A 14,007-nucleotide genomic window follows, 5' to 3' on the forward strand; every position below is an offset into this window, starting at 1 on the left:
GCAAAAAAAACTAAATAAAAAAATTGCCCTCTTCAGACATATCATTTTAGCTCGACTGTTTTTTAAAAAGAAGTAGAGGTATTGTTATAGTCCTGACGGCGTTGCCGTTGCCGATGCCGTTGCCGTTGCCATCCGCAAACTTGTACCTGGTTCATAACTTTTTTAGTTCTTGGTGTATTGTCTTCATACTTGGCCACAACAACCCTTGGGACAAGACCTTTCAGTAGACCACACTAACCTTGACCTTCATCCATAAATGACCTCGACCTTCAAGGTCAAAAGTCCAAATTTTGCTTGTTCTTGCTATTATTGGCTGTAACTTTGTTATTTTTGAATGGATTGTCTTCAAACTTGAACATAACAATCTTCAGGGATAACCCTTAAAAATAACCAGACAGACCTTGACCTTTACTCATAAATGAGCTTGACTTTGAAGGTCAAATTATTGAAATTTTCATTTTTTTGGCTGTAACTGGCTGTAACTTTGCTATTATGGAATGGATCAACTTCATATTATAACAGAATATTCTTAAGGACAAGGCCTTCATGTTTATCAAACTCAAATTTACTTGGGCTCTTTAATGACCTTGACCTTGAAGGTTAAATTACAGAATTTTCACAGATTTGTGCATTAAATGACCATATATCTTTATTGGTGTTATATATATATATATATATATATATATATATATATATATATATATATATATATATATATATATAAAATGCTTAAAAAAATAAATGCGCCTGTATACATACATACATACATACATTCAATTCATTCATATATAAATGCGTATATATTTAAATATCAGAAAATACAAAAAGATATATTACAACGCGTACATCCTTCCTGTGCTTGATTATTGTTGTACAGTATGGGGAAAGGACACATACTCATACATCAATAAAGTAAACTCAATTGGAAAAAAAGCTGCAAAAATTATACTTAATAGACCGATACGTTTCCAAACATTAGATCTTTTTAATAAACTTAAATGGCTGAAATTCAATTTCAGAGTGAAATACCACACAGCAATTATGGTGTATAAATCTTTAAACAATCTGGCACCGTGATATATGAGTGAAATTATTAGTTTCTCTCACAATGAATTACATAATTTACGCTCAATCGCTCCATAAAGATCTCGTTCTGAAAAGTATACCTCATACAAATTATTAAAATGATTCTTTTTCTTATTTCAGTATTGAAGTTTGGAATAAATTACCTATTACTATCAATTATATATTAAACAATGTTCGACTTTACAATCTTTCAAAAACAACTGTAAAATTTATTTTCTAAGTTTACAGTTAGATACATGCGGAAGCGTCCTGGTGCCAATTTAACATGTTCTATAAAAAAAAAGATAACTCCTACGTAGGACTTTGCAACTCCTACGCAGGAGATAAAAAAGCTTAATTAGGAGTTTATAACTCCTACGTAGGAGTTTTTAAGTCCTACGTAGGACTTTATAACTCCTACGTAGGAGATATAAAAACCTAATTAGGAGTTTTAAAGTCCTACGTAGGACTTACAAACTCCTACGTAGGACTTTATAACTCCTACGTAGGAGTTAAAAAAGCCTAATTAGGAGTTTATAACTCCTACGTAGGACTTTATAAGTCCCATGTAGGACTTTATAACTCCTACGTAGGAGATAAAAAAAACCTAATTAGAAGTTTATAACTCATACGTAGGACTTTAAAACTCCTGCGTAGAGGAACACTCATAAACTCCTGCGTAGGACTTTAAAACTACTAATTAGGTTTTTTTATCTCCTACGTAGGAGTTATTAAGTCCTACGTAGAACTTATAAAGTCCTACGTAGGAGTTACAACTTCCTAATTAGGCATTTTTAACTCCTATGTAGAAGTTATTAACTCCTAATTGGGCTTTTTTTATCTTTTACGTAGGAGTTATAAAGTCCTACGTAGGAGTTGCAAAGTCCTACGTAGGAGTTATCTTTTTTTTATAGAACATGTTAAATTGGCACAAGGACGCTTCCGTAGATACATGATGAAATTGATCACTTTATATTAATTGTTGTTATCTATAATTATTATAATTAATATGAGTGTCAGTCGGATGAATGAATAAAAAATATCTAACCTTTACATTCAAGAATATAAATAATATAAATAATTCTTTTTATACCAAAAGATTTTAAATATTTGTATAGATCTACATTTTTGTCTTTGTTATTGTTAAATCAGAAGGCCATACTGAAAATAAGTATACTTCATACTGTGAACTTTGTATGTTACCTTCTATAAATAAAGATATTATTATTATTATTATTATTATTATTATTATTATTATTATTATTATTATATCAATATTAGTAATTGCTAACAGTTATGTAAACTTCTTTTACAAAAATAAAAATCAGTTTGCACTTGTTAAATATTAAGTGTGATTGAACTTTATATCAATACTACCTCATTATCACAAATTTATATTAATTATACTCTGTATGTTGTAGAATTACCTGGCTTTACTGGAGAGAAACTTGTGATCGACAAAGCTTTGCGCAATAATTCTGGTCTATATAGATGCGAGGCAAAAAACGGCATTGATCCGTCGAATTCGGAAATTATTACAGTTAACGTTCTTTGTAAGTTGATGTATACAAATATATTGTCTGCTAGATTTATAACACGGACCTTACAATACATATATAAAATATAAGCAATTTCTAACGTTATGACTACGTATATCTGCTAGAATAAGTGGATTCAATCAAGATAAAGATAGATAATATGTATAGTATGAATGTTCAGTATGTGTGTTGAGATAGATGTTAAAATTGTGATGACCATTTAATCATTTCTTTTACACGTTATATTTTCTTCGATTGATAATTATTCGTGTGTGTGTGTGTGTGCGCGCGTGTATGTGCGTGCGTGTATGTGTGCGTGCGTGTATGTGTGCGTGCGTGCGCGTGTGTGTGTGTTTTTGTCTTGTTACGCCACCGCAGCATCTGCGATGCGATGGCATATAGCGATTCACCTGTGTGTGTGTGTGTGTGTGTGTGTGTGTGTGTGTGCGTGTGCGTGTGCGTGTGCGTGTGCGTGTGTTTGTATGTTTGTATGTTCTATAGATTATATAGTGAACTTAAAAATCTTCTTGTGAAAAACCACTAGTCCAATTTCAACCAAACTTGGCAGGATTGATCCTTGGGTGAAGGGCTTCCAAATTTGTTCAAAGAATTTCATTCCATGTAGAAATCTGGTTGCCATGGCAACCAAAAGGAATTATAAGAATAAATTAAAAAAATCTTCTTGTAAAGACCCACAAGGCCTAGAGCATAGATATTTTGCATAAGGCATTGTCTGGTAGACCTCTACCAAGATTGTTCAAATTATAGCCCTTGGGTCAAAATTGGCCCCGCCCCGGGGGTCATTGATTTTCACTATATGTACATATAGTAAAAACTTAAAATACCTTCTTGTCTGAAGGTACAAGGCTTAGAGCTTTGATATTTGGTATATGATATCATCTATAGGTACTCTACCAAAGTTGTTCAAATTTTGCCTCTAGTGTCAAAATGACCCCGCCCCGGGGGTCATAGGTTTTCCTTATATGTATATAGTAAAAAATAAAAAAAAATCATTTCCTCTAAATTAACAAAGGCTAGAGGTAAGATATTTTGCAAGAAACATTGTGTAGTGAACCTCTAGCAAGATTGTTCAAATTATAGCCCTGGGTTAAAAATTGGCCCCGCCCTGGGGGTCATTAATTTTCAGTCACTATGTCATATATAGTAACTTGTCTGAAGGTACAAAACTTTGAGCTTTGATATTTTGTATATAATATCATCTATGGGTCCTCTACCAAAGTTGTTTAAATTATGCCCCTAGTGTTAAAATTTCCCTGCCCCAGAGGCAATAGTTTTCCTTATATGTATATGTATATATAGCTAATGCCAGCTATGAAATTTGAACCATGTGCACAGATTAAGATGTAAAGTGAACTTTGATATCAGCTGGCCTAGATTTTGACAAAGTGTCTTACTGTGTTGTCCTTTGATGTACCGTCATGGAATTTAGGCCATGTGAAATATGACCTTCACCACCAAATTCACTAGACTCAACTGCATTGATAGATTCCTACTCTAATTTTTTATTTGAATAATAATAGATTCAACCACTAATTTGATAATAACAATTAAATAGGTCAGTGATCTATATATTATGGCAATCGTCAATTGTATAGAAACAAAAAAAAATGTGTTCCAGTTTTGTATAAATGCGGTGGCATAGCATTTTTCACAAATGCAATCTTGTTTTTTTTTTGTTCAACTTAGAAGGCCGCATTGTAAATAAGGTGTTACAATCTGTATATGTCTTAATGTGTTACGAAATAAAGTTATTATTACTATTATTATTATTACTATTATTATTATTATTATTATTATTATAGATATTGAAAAGCTGCCACGTGAATTTTAGTTCTGAAGAACATACGACGTTGTATTTCTGAATAAGTAATAGATAGAGGATATTGAATGAGTGTAAGTTTAATACTGAATTTATTGAACAAGTTGAATAATATTATATTATGTGAGCCTCTGGCGCATGTAACATTATTTTATTCAACGAGTTCAATAACTTTAGTATTAAACATACACAAATTTAGTATTCTATTTATCACATACCAAAACTAAAGACCGTTGGAAGTGGAAAAGACCCATTTTTCATTGACGCGCCTATTGTATAACGCTAATTTTACGGGGTCGTAAAAGCTGCACGGGTTTGTAATAAAGACATTTATCACATGCCCCTGCCGATTTTGCAAACCGTAAAAACGGTATTGCATGTTCGTGCATATATTTTGACGTGTCGTCATGTGCGTTGTACACACATAGTGTAAAGACGCGCTAAATGTTAGCGTTACACTATAGGCACGTCATTGAACAAGAGCCACCGCCGGGCGGGGGCAACGCCCGACTTTTTACTTTTTCTAAAAGCAAATAAATATATATATAAAAAGTCGAGCTAAAAATGATTCATTTTCAATATTTAGGATATGTGATAAATAGAATATTATATTCGTGAAAGTTCAATACTGAATTTATTGAACTCGTTAAATAAAATAATGTTATGCTCGCCAGAGGCTCGCATAATATAACTTTATTCAACTCATTCAATAAATTCAGTATAATAAAGCGCGTTTCGATGATAATTATACATGTTGAAAAATATATCAATCATATATAAATCGACTTTAAAATCATTCAGTAAAATGAAGAACTCAGTAAATTTAACCAGCTACTACTTAGCTTGTTACTTGTATACATTCTTATATCAAAGGTTATAACGAAATACTAAATTCTTATTATTGAATGCGAGGTCATCAAAGGGCCGAAAAGGTTGAATTCTAGTGGATTGTCGCGGTAATCTGAAACAATTAGGAATTCCGCGAATTTAGTGGATTCTTGCTAGTATCTAGATCAATGGAATCTTAATTTCTTAATCTAAATTGTTGGATGTTCATGGTCGTGTGTTTCGATGGATTTTACTCATAGTTATCTGTTCCATGTGGGATCTTATTGATATCTTATTTTACACTTTCATGACTGAACAAGAAAAATGAAATGTTACGATAAGCATCAACAATGTTACCTTTTAAACTGCAATATGATTGTATTACTGCAATACCATCCCGTGCGCTTCACTGTGTAGAGAACCGAAATATATTATTGTTCTACTTTTTAAAAGCATGTGAAAGATTGCGTGTATGTTTTATTTTTCTTATTTTCGGAGAAATAATATTCAACAATTGATGCTTGATTATTTTTGAAGGATATGTGTGACTATACATGTGTTATAATTTATTTCAGATTCACCGACCGTACTGGTGGCTACAAGTCGTATAAGTCAGTATAGATTTAAATCTATTGTTCTAAATTGTAATGTATTAGCAAACCCTACTGCTACCATCTCATGGATTAAGAATGGACAATATCTACACGATAACTGGAAATACAAACAAATGGTATTTTTCGTGTTTTGATTTATTAATCGCGTGGCTTTGAGCTTTTTCTTTGTTCTTTCTAACCCATTATACTCGGTACACTTTCAACTGTATTGATATATAGCAGTACAGTTTTTATCCCCCGCCGATGGAATCGGGAGGGGGATATAGTTTTGACGTTGTCCGTCCGTCCGTCCGCACTCACAGGAGAGTAATTATGTGGCTAGAGGGACAATAGGTAACTGTTCTTTCTCTTTGATGTCATTCATTCCGTAATGCTTTTATGTGGCTATTTTCTTTTGTGTGGCTAAAAAAACAATAGAGAGAACAATAGAGTAGCCACATAATTACTGTCCTGTGAGAACTTCCGTCCGTCCATCCGTCCGTCCGAATTTCGTTTCCGGACTAGTCCTCTGCAACTACTGGCTGGAATTCAGCGAAACTTTATGGGAATCATCAATATCAAGAGGAGATGCGCATATCGTCGGCTTGTTCCGGTCAGACCCTTTAACTCAGAGTTATGGCCCTTGATTAGTAATGTAGTATGCATATAGAGTAAAAATCGTTTCCGCACTACTTCTCTGCAACTGCTGGCTGGAATTCAACAAAACTTTATGGGAACCTTCAATGCCAAGAGGAGATGCGCATATCATCGGCTTGTTCCGGTCAGACACTTTAACTTAGAGTTATGGCCCTTGATTAATTATGCAGTATGCATATGGAGAAAAAATCGTTTCCGCGCTACTTCTCTTCAACTACTGGCTGGAATTCAACGAAACTTCATGGGAACTTTCAATACCAAGAGGAGATGCGCATATCGTCGGTTTGTTCCGGTCAGACACTTTAACTCAGAGTTATGGCCCTTGATTAGTTATGCAGTATGCATATAGAGTAAAAATCGTTTCCGCGCTACTTCTCTGCAACTACTGGCTGGAATTCAACGAAACTTTATGGGAATCTTCAATACCAAGAGGAGATGCGCATATCGTCGCCTTGTTCCGGTCAGACACTTTAACTCAGAGTTATGGCCCTTGATTAGTTATGCAGTATGCATATAGAGCAAAAATCGTTTCCGCGCTACTTCTCTGCAACTACTGGCTGGAATTCAACGAAACTTTATGGGAACCTTCAATACCAAGAGGAGATGCGCATATCGTCGCCTTGTTCCGGTCAGACACTTTAACTCAGAGTTATGGCCCTTGATTAGTTATGCAGTATGCATATAGAGCAAAAATCGTTACCGCGCTACTTCTCTGCAACTACTGGCTGGAATTCAATGAAACTTTATGGGAACCTTCAATACCAAGAGAAGATGCGCATATCATTGCCTTGTTGGGGTCAGACACTTTAACTCAGAGTTATGGCCCTTGATTAGTTATGCAGTATGCATATAGAAAAATATTCGTTTCCTCGCTACTTCTCTGTAACTACTGGCTGGAATTCAATAAAACTTTATTGGAACCTTCAATACCAAGAGGAGATGCGCATATTGTCGCCTTGTTCGGGTCAGACATTTTAACTAAGAGTTATGACCCTAGATAACTTAGGCAGTATACAACCAGAGCAATAATCGTTTCCGTGCTACTCTGTAACTACTGGCTGGAATTCAATGAAACTTTATGGGATACTAAGAGTAGATGTGCATATAGTCGCCTTGTTCCGGTCAGATACTTATAACTCAGATTTATGGCCCTTGATTAGTTATGCAGTATGCATACATCTCATTGGCATTTCCAGATATTACTTTTTAACACAAAGTTATGGCTCTGTTATTGCCCTGAATATTTTTCAAGTTCAAAGAATATTTAACTGTTTATGCCATGCTTTATATATAAATAAAGCCTTATGTCTTCAGTTGTTGTGTTAATAATAACCAGTACTCGGCGGGGGATATAAATTCAACGAATTTGCTTGTTTCACTTGATTCATATATAAAAAAAACTCAATTGATATATAGCAGTTGAGTTTTTTCGCACCTGCTATATATCGGTTGAGTTTTTTCGGAGAATCACAGAGGGCAAAGGGTCAAAGGGGTCATTGGGTAACACATTCAAAATAAAAACAAAATAAGAAAAAAAATAAACAAGAGCAGGATAAACCGGGAGATGCTCCCCGAACAGGTTTTGGACACAGAGATGATATCTCTTGTAGTCCCAGACAAAGTTCACAATGTAAAAATGAACAAAGGACAATAACTCCAAAATTAGGCAAGGCAGAGTAACGTTTTTTTTTTGCAAAGCACATCTACTTAATGAGATCAATCTACCTACAAAGATTCTTGTTAATACTTCAGAGTTATGTTACTGACAAAGTTCAAAATGTAAAAATGAACAAAGGTCAATAACTCCAAAATTTGACATGGCATAGTTACGGTTCTTTTACATGGCACATTTACCCAGTGAGATGTACCTACCTACAACGTTTCCTGTTGATATCGCATATAGTTTAAGAGTTATGTCCCAGACAGAGATCACAGTGTAAAATTTGAATGAAGGGCAAATGACTCCAAAATTAGGCAATGCAGAGTTACGGTTCTATTGCACTGCAAAATCTACCCAATGAGAAATATCTACCTACAAAATTTCTTGATATATCCTAATTGTTGTATTCCTTTTTTGACAACATCGAAAACAACTTTAAACGGCTGCGCTCACTGACTTAATATATATAGCTAGCTGCGAGGTCTCGTAGACGGCATTAGCTAGTTTTGGTTCTTTTTATCTAGGGTTTCCATTTGAAACAAAAGTGAAGGGGGGACTAGAGAGGGAAATGCACGTAGAATTTTTTTTTACTGATTTATGTAACAAAAAAATAATGCAATTGCGATAAAACAGTTATAATAGTAGTAGTAGTAGTTTATTCTTTTATTCCATTAGGCAATATGCCCATGATGTCATTACAAGCATGTTATAAATGGCGAACAAAAACATGCAAAATGTATATATATATATATGTACATACATATACGTCTTATGGATGTAATGCGCAGATCATATTGATATACATGTATTCATAAATTATATTTGAACCATTAAACCGATCTCAGTCATTATGTCTAAAACGACCTCCATATCGAGCTATTGGTCTTGAAGAGACGAAATTCAAGACCAATATTAAGGAGATATCGTAAGTATTTCATAAGTATTTCACTTTAATATTTTCATTAAAGTAATAATACTTAACATTTAATAAGGATGTAATCTTAAAATACATCGAGAGTTGGAGAGAGAAAAAAAACAAAAACAAAAACTCGTAAATTACGGGCAGGGGCGACATCTCGGGATGTTTCTGCAAAAAAATCGTCTCGGCCTAACGGCCTCGACTTTTTTGGAATAAACATCCCTCGATGTCGCCAGTGTTATACCCCCGTAACTAACTCGTTTCATTTACTATAACTATTACTTAAAAGCAATGAGAAGTTTTATTTATAATTCACATGTAACTCTATTGGTAATAGCTAGGCTCACATATAACTCTATTGGTAAAAGCTAGGCATTTAGATTGATATGTCAAACTATTCAGCATTCAAGTAACGGTTATTTTGATTTTGTACAGAGGTACTGAGATAGTTACTATCATGCAGATTTATTTTTCTGTACATGAATTTTTCCTTGTACAACGAGATATGGTGAACTACATGTATTTTTTTCACTTTTAGCTGAGCCTATTTCATCTAAACTTCACGGAATGTTCATTTGGTGGTGTTCAAAGAATTTAATTCCATGCAGAACTCTGGTTGCCATGACAACCAAAAAAACAACTTAAAATATCTTCTTTTAAAAAAACCCAAAGAGCTAGAGCTTAAATATTTGGCATGATACATCTTCTAGTGAGTGTCTACTAAGTTTGTTCAAATAAAAACCCTGGGGTCAAAATTGGCCTCGCCTAAGGGGGTCATTGATTTTCCTGATATGTCTATAGTAAAAACTTAAAAAATCTTCTTTGAAAAAACTCAAAGAGCTAGAGCTTAGATATTACGCATGAAACATTTTCTAGTGAGTGTTTACCAAGTTCTTTTTCAAATAAAAACCATTGTGTCAAATTTGGCCCCGCCCCGGGGGTCATTGTTTTTTCTCTGCACTATTTGAGATACATATATGAACTTTGTGAAATCTTTTGTTCATAGATAACAATATTACTTGTTCCTTGTCATGGAGAGTTTTATTTTCAGGAGAGCGATTTCAGAGCCATCATGGCCCTCTTGTTATGTAATTTATGTAATTTTGTTTGCAAAATCAATTAAAGATAAGCAAGTTGTTTCTGTTTTGTTGTTTTTTTTTTCATCAAATTTTCACAACGTTAAGACATTATGTTTTGTTTCAGGAATTCGAGCAATCAGATGGAAGTCAATCACATAATCTGGAAATTAGTTATTTAGAAAGGTTGGACTTCGGTGACTACATATGTTTTGCGATAAATCAAGCAGGCTCCGATTCAGAAGTTATTTCTGTAACAGGTATGCTTTACAGTCGGTCAGTTCGTAGGTTTATGAATATTCATTCAATCAATCAATCAATCAGTCAGTCAGTCAGTCAGTCAGTCAGTCAGTCAGTCAATCAATCAATCGATCAGTAGATGATTCTTCTTTTAAGATGTAGTGTAGAGTCAAAGCAACGAGGCATTTTGGAATTGTCACAGTAACTATATTACCGAACGAGCCTGGAAGAGGATACACATTATGAGGAAATTGAAGTTTCAGCTTGACCGCAGATCTCTTGAAGTGATATATTTAACTTTCATCCGACCGATTTTGGAATACGCCGATGTTGTCTATCTAAACTGCACACAATATGAGAAACTCGAGCTTGACAAGATTCAAAATGAAGCCTCTCGTATTGTGTGCGGTGCTACAAAACTTGTATCATTGGTTCAACTACATAGTGAAGTTCCTTGGGAATCCTTAGAATCTCGAAGAAATAATCATATGCTTATGTTACTTTATAAAATGAACAAGAGCACCGCTAGGCGGAGCATTATATGCCCGAAAATGTTTTTTTAGTAAGGATGAATCATTTGTAAGACATGAGAATTAATCAAGTATTACCTCCTTCAAATAGCAATCCTCCTATGAAGTTTGAATATACTGGGCCAGAAGGAACTTAAGTTATGCTCCGGAAACTGTTTTCAGTTTTAAGGTAATAGTGACCTTGAACTTCGACATTGTGATCCCAAAATCAAAAAGGGTATTCTCCCCAATATGGACAATTATCCTATGAAGTTTTAACACTGTGGGCCAATGGAACTTTAGTTATGTTCTGGAAACTGTTTTCAGTTTTAAAGTAATAATAACCTTGACTTTTGACCTTGTAACCCCAAAATCGATAGGGGTCTTCTACCCAATATGGACAATCATCCTATAAAGTTTGAACAATGTGGGCCAAATGGAACTTAAGTTATGTTCCGGAAACTGTTTTCAGTTTTAAAGCAACATTGACTTTGACCTTGTAACCCCAACATCGATAGGGGTCTTCTACCCAATATGGACAATAATCCTATAAAGTTTGAACACTGTGGGCCAAATGGAACTTAAGTTATGCTCCGGAAACTGTTTTCAGTTTTAAAGTAATAATGACCTTGACCTTTGACCTTGTGACCCAAAAATCAAAAGGGGTCTTCTACCCAATATGGACAATAATCCTATAAAGTTTGAACACTGTGGGCCAAATGGAACTTAAGTTATGCTCCGGAAACTGTTTTCAGTTTAAAGGTAATCGTGACCTTTTCCTTTGACCTTGTGACCCCAAAATCAATAGGGGTCTTCTACCCAATATGGACAATCATCCTATGAAGTTTGAATTTTGTGGGACGGACGGGCGGACGTCAGGGGGTATAACATAATATGCCTTAAAAATGGCTTAACACCAGATTACTTGTGTTCTTTACTTCCACCTACTGTAGGTGAAAATTTAAGGTACGATCTACGCAATGCTACAAATATTCAGACTATTCGAACACGAACAACTCTTTATCAAAATGCTTTCTATCAACTGCTCTGATTAAATGGAACGCCCTTCCAACTGAAGTACAAAATTTACGTTCACTGTTCTCTTTCAAATCCCATTTGAGACGAATCAGCTCTAGTTGTCCGATTTATTTCTATGAAGGCGATAGAAAATGGAAGATCTATCATGCTCGACTTCGTAGAATGTACATGTAGTTCTCTAAATCAGCATCTTTTTAAGAAAAATATTCTCCATCTCCTTTTTGTCAGTGTGGCATAGTGGAAAGTAATTACCACTTTTTCTTTGAATGTCAACGCTATGTTGACAGCAGTGCCTCTTAACACTATATCTACTATTTGTTCAGCAACTCTCCAAACCTTATTAAATGGAGACCCAAACTTTAGTGATGATGCAAACAGAAGACTGTTTGAAGCCGTTCGTACATACATCCGAGAAAGCAGGAGATTCTCTTAAACATATTCACGTCAGCTCAAATCACTAAATGCTTTCTATTCAAACCGACGAAATATCCGAATGATCCACATTTCAGTTTTTTCTTCTTTTTTATTTTCCTTTATTTCTTTCTATCTTAATTTGCGTTATTTCTCTTTAAATTTATATAACAAAATGATGCAGTCTTGTTTTCTCATTCTTTTTGGTATATATTTTTGCTTTATATTATAACTAAATGTTAGAAAAAAAATTGACTAACTTTTTAAAAACAATGTAAAATCAGATATATTTCAAGCAAGTCACGTATACTGTCATACCGTATTTTATGCACTGTAAATCTATAGGGAGAAGGCCTTATTAAGCTCAGCTTTCGGACCCAATCCTTTTTCAAAGTTCATGTTTGTATTGTGTACATTATTGTCTGTACATATACTGAAATAAACTATCTTTAAACTAACTAAAGCAAGGAGGATAACCTTAAAATTTATTATCCTTAAAATTAAGTCTTTGCAACCGCTACAGCAAATTTTGTGACTATGTTTAGTATTTAGACAATTCTGTAGCAAAATTTAGATAAGATGTAACCTTCAAGTGGTCTCATTATGGTAATCTCAAATGAGTACAATATGAACCAAAATCCCGTAATAAATTCTGAAAATATTTAGAGTGTGGATTGTTACAGACATAGGGAATATTTGTTTGTTTGTGTGTAAGATAAAATTTTATTTTGTCGAGTGAGTTTAAAAACATTATTCGTAGCAACGAATGAATACATGTATACTGTTACATTTTACACAACATACAAACAAGTTTTCTTTTTATTTTATGCATAAAACATGTTTGAATGAAATTTCCTTAATATTAACTTGAATTTTAAAATCTGCTTTCCCCACTAGTAGCCTTTATTTCAGACGAATTTCTCATAGATACAAGAAGTCTTGAGCTGTTCGAAAATCAACGTTTAATGTGAATGATATTATTTATTTTAAACAAAAAATATTAATGACCGCTTGTTTAAATGATAACAACGACCATTTCTAAAAAAAACACTTGGCACAGTGTTTGGATAGTATAAAAGTATTTTTAGAAACAAAAAAATACAGTATATACAATATTATAAATACAGTATATTTTTTTACACTATCCCAACACTGTGCCGAGTCCCTGTGACTAGGAATTTGGAAAACGTGAAATCGTTTGAAAGGCTGTCTTACGAACGCTGGGTTATTTACTTATCCTTCGGGCAGATGACTGCCATTGCTTTGACACAGTTTCTACAGTTATTGTTTGTAGACTATCTAAATATGCCCAAATGGCACCAAGAGCAGTTTTGCATGATGAAGGAAGAGTAATTATAAGACTGTTATGGATGAAATCAAAACGTATAGACGAATAAGTAGAGACGAATTTGGTGATCGGTAAATTGAATATTCATTCAATTAAGTTTTATCTTTTTGATTACGTTTCAAAATTAAGTTATTTTCAATTGTAGCTTTGCATTGCTCTAAACAACCCTTGCTATGTCGAAATTATAAGCATATATAAAATTGAGGTACCTCATGGGGAAAATCTTTAAAAAGTACTCTCTTCATTGAAAAGTGTGAAATTATATTTTGATAAATTTTACTGTGA

The 14,007-nt window shown here is 33.9% G+C and overlaps 1 protein-coding gene across 1 annotated transcript in view; it reads left to right on the forward strand.

Annotated features, from left to right (window-relative positions):
* LOC132742272 (protein CEPU-1-like) overlaps positions 1-14,007 on the forward strand; it is a 74,116-nt gene that overhangs the window by 54,428 nt on the left and 5,681 nt on the right. Inside the window, exons 5-7 of the mRNA XM_060730629.1 lie at positions 2,487-2,618; positions 5,847-6,001; positions 10,304-10,436. Coding sequence (XP_060586612.1) covers positions 2,487-2,618; positions 5,847-6,001; positions 10,304-10,436 — 420 coding nt within the window. The remainder of the gene's footprint in view (positions 1-2,486; positions 2,619-5,846; positions 6,002-10,303; positions 10,437-14,007) is intronic.

Source organism: Ruditapes philippinarum, unplaced genomic scaffold, assembly GCF_026571515.1.
Source record: "Ruditapes philippinarum isolate M1 unplaced genomic scaffold, ASM2657151v2 ctg1767_1_1_1_1, whole genome shotgun sequence".
Taxonomy (NCBI): Eukaryota; Metazoa; Mollusca; class Bivalvia; order Venerida; family Veneridae; genus Ruditapes; species Ruditapes philippinarum.